The sequence below is a fragment of the Hylaeus volcanicus genome, chromosome 6 (assembly GCF_026283585.1).
Source record: "Hylaeus volcanicus isolate JK05 chromosome 6, UHH_iyHylVolc1.0_haploid, whole genome shotgun sequence".
Classification (NCBI taxonomy): Eukaryota; Metazoa; Arthropoda; class Insecta; order Hymenoptera; family Colletidae; genus Hylaeus; species Hylaeus volcanicus.
In genome coordinates, this window is record NC_071981.1 from 1,726,257 (window position 1) to 1,734,263 (window position 8,007).

Sequence of the window (8,007 nt, forward strand, 5' to 3'; positions counted from 1 at the left end):
AGAAGAATGCAAATCGAGAGATTCAGTCGCGAGTTGACAGTGATCGCGTTGAAGATGACGTCTAATAACACGACGGCTATATTGACGATGACTATAGTGACGACGACCACGATGACCATGATGGCCATCATGTCGATGACTGTGGCGACGATGGCGATGATGGCGGCGATGGCGACGATGGCGGGAATGACGGTATCCATGGCGACTATGACGACAATGACGATTACTATGGTGACCACCATGCTTGCGATAACTATGGTCGCCATGACGACTATAACGGCCACGACGTCTGTGAAGATTATCACTAGCAGAATTGTAAGTTCGACATTTTCATTATATTAGGGGGAGCGAAAAGTAATGTCATTCCTTTTAAATTAAATTCAAACAAATGCTCGTAAAAATTTTTTATTTTTAAGCAATTACAATGGGTGTAGAATGTATTCGTACACTGATCAATTTCCTAAAAAACTTTTGTGTGGAATTGCAATTTCTTAACTCCTTTTTTATAAACAATGACATTCTACATATTCTCGGAATTCTGTAGAATAGTTAGATTAAAAAAAAAAAATAGCTATTTATGTAAGTTGCGAAATTAACAAGAAAAAAACAATTAATCGATAGAAATGTTGAAGCAATACACTGTCGCACAACTGTTTAAAAGTACTTTAATGTGTTTACGTTACAGACTTTACTGTAAATGGTTCGTCATAAGAATCGTATAAACACTTATTGTTTCTATACTTTTACCCACTTTTTGCATTTTTTTTTTTTGTTAATTTCACAAATTATATTAACTAGTAAATGTTGTTCGGACTATATCTATCTTAGAGACTTTCGAGAATATGTAAAATGTCATTGATTATAAAAAAAGAAGTTAAGAAAGTACAATTTCACACAAAAGTTTTTTGGGAAATTGATCGGTGTACGAATACATTCTACACTTGTTATCAATAGCCCATTGCTATCTAGTGTGCAAAATTTTCGATGCATGATCGATAAGAATCAATGAGCTGATGAATGATAATTAAGTATTGAGATTCGCAGAAACGACATTACTTTCCAGTCCACCTAATAATTTCAATTCTTCGTTATTCCCATTACCACTGTTTCTGGTTTGCTCATATTGCTGATACCAGTCGACTGACGCTAGTTATCATCGCCTAAAACCCAATTTAGGCCCCAATGGCCGATTTCGATTAAGATAGGAGCAATCGCGCATACGGATTGGCCCACGTTTCGTCCTAATATCGCGTACGAAATTATCGGAATAAAAGTTGGTGCACCGGTCGAGAATCTTACGATTCACTCGAGGTATCAAATTAGACGTCATGCTCCCAGGCGTCGCGACGCGAATTGCGTATAATAAACCGTTTCCCGTGACTCGTAACTTTGTCTGGAACAGAAATTCCGTTCGGTAACTTTTCCTCGTGTCACGCAAGGAAAATGAATCCCAGCTGATCCACTATAGCAACGGAACGTTATCTAGAGAAATTCTACGGTGATTTATGTTGCGTTAGAATTACGAAAAAATATTTACGATTCGAAACGAACGAAAGTTATCGTGTCCAATAACTCTCTTCGTTTTTGTCTAGTTTAGTTTAATCTATCGAAACAAACGTGATTCGTTCGGTGGAAACCTGTATTTTGTCTCGGTATTATTTCCAATAATAGACTGTGCTTCGAATTTGAAAGCATGCGCACGGTATCGATAGAATTTTCTGGTTTTAACGCAGATGTACGAAGGAAATGAACGACGCAAAATCCGAACTAGCGGTCAGTGAGTCCGAGAAGGACGCCATGAAGAGCCAGTACCAAAAGTCACTGGATCGTCGAGAAACGGAGAAGAAGCAGTTAGAGTTTCAAGTAACGCTGTAATTTAAAATAAAAATAACTGTAAGAATGATAATTCTATTTGTAGAACCATATTTTTGTAATAAGTGTAGCAAAGTATATTTTTTTTTAAATAGAAACGCATTTTTTTCCATAGATCGAATCCTTCTCCCATCCATGACTTATGATGTTTCGAAATATTTTGCAATTTGCGTACCAAAAAATAGATTTCATCGTGTTCAACGATAAATGATTTATTATTCGACGGATTTTTGGATCAAGGAAAGCTGTAATTTAAAATAAATATAACTGCAAGAATGATAATTCTATCTGTAGGACCATATTTTTGTAATAAGTGTAACAAAGTATATTTTTTTTTAAATAGAAACGCATTTCTTTTTTACCATAGATCCTTTTCCCATCCATCACTTATGACGTTTTGAAATATTTTGCAATTTTCGCCCCAAAAAATAGATTTCATCGCGATCAACGATAAATGATTTATTATTCGACGGATTTTGGTTTCGTTCCGACACTATTTGATAAACACTTGGATTCAACGAACGTTTGGAATTAACGAGCCTCTATATCCCTGAATAAATCTTCTAAATCCAAATTTATCTGTATGCTAATAATTCGTGTACGGACTAATTATTAATGTAATAATTTAACTAGAAATACGTTGTTTACGGTCATCAACGTACTTTTCGCGACGAGTGTACCCACGCAGGGAAATCAACTATTTCCTATCTCCTAAGGTCCAACAGAATAACACCCTCGCTACCCAAATTAGTCAATTCCAGTACGAGACACCCACTTCCTGGTTAGAATCTACAACTGAGGAAATAGAATTGTTACGTTACGGGTGCTATCGTAATCCTCAGGCAAAATTCGTCCAACGCGATTATACATACAGAATAAACCCAGCATTATCACGTTGGCTACCAGAACAATACTCTCGAAGCTTTTTACTGGGATTAAATTTTGTTTGAAGACCATTTGAGACTAGATAATAAAATCGAAGTGTTTATTTTTGTAACTTCATGAATATTTATCAGGTGAACTTGAAAGTAACGTCGTTTTTAAATACTTGTTTATCACTCAACTCGTTGATTTTTATCGATCTGGCATTGAAAATTTGCACAATAGATGACAAAAGGCTGTGGATAACGATGGCGATTGCATAACTGATTAAAAATAGAAATTCGTTAAAAATCTATTTGAATTTAATGTAAAAGTAACGACATTACTTTCCAGTCTACCTAATAAATAAAGTTAAATTCGATTCAAAATTAAATAAATGTCTTTTTAATACAAAAAGGGTCATTATACGCGCCCATCCTAATTTTGAACAACATCCATTTGAAAAAAAGAAAACAGTGCAGTGTCTAATTTCTTTGTAACGTCTCGATTCGTGTTCCTACCAGCTGCAGGAAGCCCGAGCCGAGTCCAGCGAGCTGAAGACTCGGATTTCAGGAATCCTGGAGATCTTGACGCGACAGATAGCCGCTCAAGAAAAACAATTTCTCCAGCTCACGGAGACCGTTAGAGACCTAGTGCGAGAAAAGTCGCGGCTACAGAATGCCCTGGAACGGAAACAAACAGAATCTGACACTCTCGAGGGTAAACTACAAAAGACTAAAGAACTGCTCGAGACGGAGAGGCTGCAACGTTGCAAGAACCTCGAGGAAAATGTACATAAGGCTTGTCAAACCGAAGACATTGACATAACAGAGTAAGAAAACATTGTTAATTAAGTATATGATAAGAATGCACGAGATTTTCCATTTTTCTGTCTGCTAAATCAATTAAAAGTGCAGTTGAACTCGCTTCCCACAGCTACACGAACTGCTGTTTAAGTATAAAAAGTACAGTTCTAGACAGAAAATGTAGAAAGTAAAATTATGGAAATATTGTTTAAACATTTGTGCATCCACGGGTGTGCGTAGAATTTAAAAATATTGCGTTGTTTATTATAAATTAAATAAAAACATTCTTTCGAATTAAAGGCCATCTAGCGGTGAATAGGCCGAACTAACGTTCGGAGTATGGTCAGCGCCTCTCTCGGGAAAACGCTCAAGTTTGTCCTCAATAGTTCCTTTTTTCACCGCTAGATGGCGCTTTCTGGTGGTAATTTACCGACAGCTATCGGTACGTTACCATCGTGTCGGTAAATTACCACGAAAAAGCGCCATCTAGCGGTGAAAAAAGGAACTATTGAGGACAAACTTGAGCGTTTTCCCGAGAGAGGCGCTGACCAAACTCCGAAAATTAGTTCGGCCTATTCACCGTTAGGTGGCTTCTACTTCAAAAGAATCTTTCTTATTTAATTTATAATAAATAACGCAATTTTTTTAAATATTACATGCACGTACGAATACACAAATGCCTAAAGAATATTTCCCTTAATTTACTTTATATACTTTCATCATAAAATATTAATTATTATATGTAACTGTAACTTGTATATCTTCTTCGTACAAATTTTAAACAGTTTTTGTTTTTATTTAAACGTATTTAATATCCCCATACGCTTTACTTTTATATTAAAATATTTTGATATTAATATTTATTTACTAAATAATCATAGTAATTTCGTACAATTTCGTACGATTGCGTTGGACTGATAACTTTTTGCCACCACGACTTACTTCCTCTCCTTCGATTAATCCCTAATTGCTAGGCAATTAAACAGATATTAAACTTTCGAGTTTAGAAGGATTTCCCTTGCCAAAGTTAGTAATCGTTCAACGAATCATTCGGGACAGCTGACACGTCCGTGCGATCAGTAACAGAAATCGCTAATTACTCCTATGACACGTACTTTCAACAATTAATGAAACGAAAACGATTTTTGTCCTTCTTGATTTTCATCTAACTATAAGTCCATTTAAAGTTAGACAAATTGCTACTATTACATTTGAATGACATGTTTATTTTAAAGTCAGTACAATATTAAAATCATGTTATAAAAAATGATAGTAAAGAAAGAAATATTTTGGTAATTTTGAACACGCATAAACTTTCTTATAAACTTCACGTTTCAATTGAAAACGTAAATTGGTATATTAAGTAAAAGTTATTGATAGTATTGCAAACTACATTCTTTCATTAATATTCCACAAAATAAACATTCCATTTTTGACAGAAGAATCTTCCAAGAGGAAGTCGATAAAGAGTCTATCTCGTCCCGCCCACCGAATGCACGCATCAAGAGTAAACACGATCTAGAGGAGTCATCCACCGATGGAACATTACTGAGAGAGTTGTTTTTCAGGAAACCAAGCATCGAGGAAAGCGGAACCTTGGACATCATCCCAGTTCTATCGGAATCAAGTCTGCAAATAAGACCTTCGAACTCTGTATTCTTCGTTTGACGAGTCACAAATATATCAGACGTTATTCGTACAAGAAAAATCTTCCTCTTTTTTAAGAAAAACTACAAATACTCGCTTTGAAGGATAATTATTATTATTTATTATTATTAAGCACAATATTTATAAAACATAGTTTTATATTTAGAAGATAGATGAATTATTCTAATGCAATGTACAGTGATGTCTGTTAAGTTGTTGTGCAATTAAGATGCGAGGCCTGCAACTTAAAAGATAAACCAATATTAATGTTATAATGATACAATAATGATACAGTCAAGAACATAGAAAGTTCTCTTTTCTCTTTCACTTAAATTTTAGCTTTGTTATTTTTCGTCCCTATAAAAACTATCAACTAAACAGACATCCCCGAACATACATATTTATCTTTAAGTTCGTATCAGCCAGGTACTGCGTGAAAATACATATACATAATAAAACTCTTTATAATACACAAGTTATTTCGTTACATGTAGGATCCACCAGTAATAGTTGGAGGATGTAGAAATGATTTTAAAAGTTCATATAAAAACTTGTCCTATTTTACTTCGTTCGGTAAATACTAATCAACTTGCGTAATAAACAAAGGTAATTATTTCGAGCAAATGTGCAAACAAGGTAAAATAATGGCATGTTTTGTATGAATTCGTTTCAAAATGGAATGTAAAAATCGAACCATACATTAGGACCAAAGATTTGAACGAGATAAAATAATTACAAATTCATTCAAAGGTTTTTCTACATAAATTATACTTATATCGCTATAAGTTTTGATATTTTTTTATAAATGCTGTAAACTTTATAAATACATACATAGAAGATTAGAAATTGAAATACGAATCTCCACGATACATTGAGAGAAATCATAATTATGCCAGCATAATCTTTAAAAGCTAACTTTACCCCGGATCTTAAAAAAGCCTAATGCATTTCTGTTGTGTACTAAGGCACCTAAGCCAAAGTAATTCTCTATGATAATAGATCCAGTTCTTATGGCACATTCTGGTGACAATAAACTTATAATTGTCGCATGTAAGCCATCAACGTCAAATTTTGCTTTATCCGCTTCCGAACCTAGGAAAAAGCTTTTGGTAATCATACAATTACCACCAGACATGAAAAATAAATTTACCTTTGTACCAATACAATGGATGACTAGTATACGTGAGCCATGGAATGTTTTTTGCAAATGGATTCCATTTCTTGGTCAGCGGCAATGGAGTACCGCGATTCCACATCAATCTTATCCCAGATATGTATCTTTTCCTAATAATTAATTTCAATTCAATAAGGGATAAGTGTAAGTTATAAAATCTTGTTGAACACCATATACCAAAGAAATTAAAATTGTTAAAAATATGTTATGCTACCCACTGAAGCAATAATCTGTAAGCATAAGACTACAACTTCACATTTTTTGAAAAACTTTAAATGTGCAGAGGTTGAAAATCAAAACAAAATTTTTAGGATGCTTTATATTTGTTATACAATGCTAAGATAAGGCAACTAAAAGGTGCAAAGCAGTTTTGTTTTAAATTAAGAAGGGTACCAACTCTACTTAAGAGTTTAATGTACCTAGATTCAAATTGTGCAAGACCGGTACAAGAAGTAAGAGAAGACCACTCTTGACGAACTGCACAATTAAATATTGATGACACACCCTCTGCCAATCCACTTAATCTTCTAAAAATTGTCAAGTGTATTTGTTTATAAATAAATACAGTTTGTAAGACTACATTTTATAGTTCTTGTTCCATCTGATCAATGGCTATTTTGCCACCTATAATTAATTCTGGTATATTATCTTCAAGCTAATTATAATACTTACGGAGCTAAAGATGTAGATGGATAGACTAGTTCACCAGAAACCAGTGTATCAATTTCTGATAAAGGTACTCGATTATACTCAAGTATTTTTAAGGAAATAAAATCATATTTTACAGAGTAAAGAGCTTTTTTGGTAAGCACTATAAGTCTTTCCTTCTCAACATCCCATAAGCTTATTCTACAAATATTATTTTGAAACTTCATTGCAACATTGTACAGCAACTTACTAAAATTTCTATATATAAAGATGATTCCTCACTCTGTCAAGAGCCAGCTCCCAACTACATCCTTCTCTTCTTCATTTATCAAACTATCTTGGCAATCTTTTAGAGCTCTTTCCACAACTTCATTTCTATCCGTGAAGAAGGAATGTATATCGATATGTTTGAAAGGAATATTGCAAACATTCTTTGATGTTGGAATTTGATTCGCAGCATTGACTTCATTCTCTGTATTCCTTCTTGCGGTATTGATTCCTTACAAGTTATAATAAGTATGTATAAATAACATTGCTACATGATATTGTATTCAATGCATATGTACACTTAGAACCAAGATGAACAATAAACTTACCGTTGGTCACAGAAGTCGAGCTATTGGGATCATTGCCGTCATGATCCTTGGTGATCTCTAACGTTGCCGTTTCAAAATTTCCCGCTGGGCCCTCGTCAAAATATGTTTCGTCCATTGTTTGAGGTTATCGTATTCTCGTGTCTTAAGAAATCCAATTATACGACGTTCCGCATAAATTATTTCACGTAAGCGTCACAGCCAATATATTCATCTAAGAGCTTATTTCTGTCGCTCAGAATTAGGCTCACTTATTCGACTAATTCCAATCGAGAGTTGACGTTTCAAGTGATAGTGAAAGACGCCATGCTTTTAGAAACAAAATTTGCTACTGATAACACGTTATCGACTGATATAGCTTATACGTTCCTTCGCCTTGATCCCAAAGCAGGATAATTATGTAGAT

The 8,007-nt window shown here is 34.3% G+C and overlaps 1 protein-coding gene across 2 annotated transcripts; it reads right to left on the bottom strand.

Moving 5' to 3' along the window:
* Positions 1-5,278: 5,278 nt before the first annotated feature.
* Positions 5,279-7,921, bottom strand: LOC128879044 (tumor protein p63-regulated gene 1-like protein). Of its 2 annotated transcripts, XM_054127842.1 has the most exons (6): positions 7,605-7,921; positions 7,291-7,507; positions 7,033-7,209; positions 6,780-6,887; positions 6,337-6,470; positions 5,279-6,278 (listed from the first exon to the last, which is right to left on the bottom strand). In XM_054127842.1, the coding sequence occupies exons 1-6, from the start codon at positions 7,717-7,719 to the stop codon at positions 6,091-6,093; spliced, it is 939 nt and encodes a 312-aa protein (XP_053983817.1). In that variant the 5' UTR covers positions 7,720-7,921; the 3' UTR covers positions 5,279-6,090. The 2 variants fall into 2 exon arrangements, with proteins under 2 accessions (XP_053983817.1, XP_053983819.1); XM_054127844.1 differs by lacking the exon at positions 6,780-6,887 and having other exon boundaries at positions 7,605-7,918.
* Between the last annotated feature and the right edge of the window lie 86 nt (positions 7,922-8,007).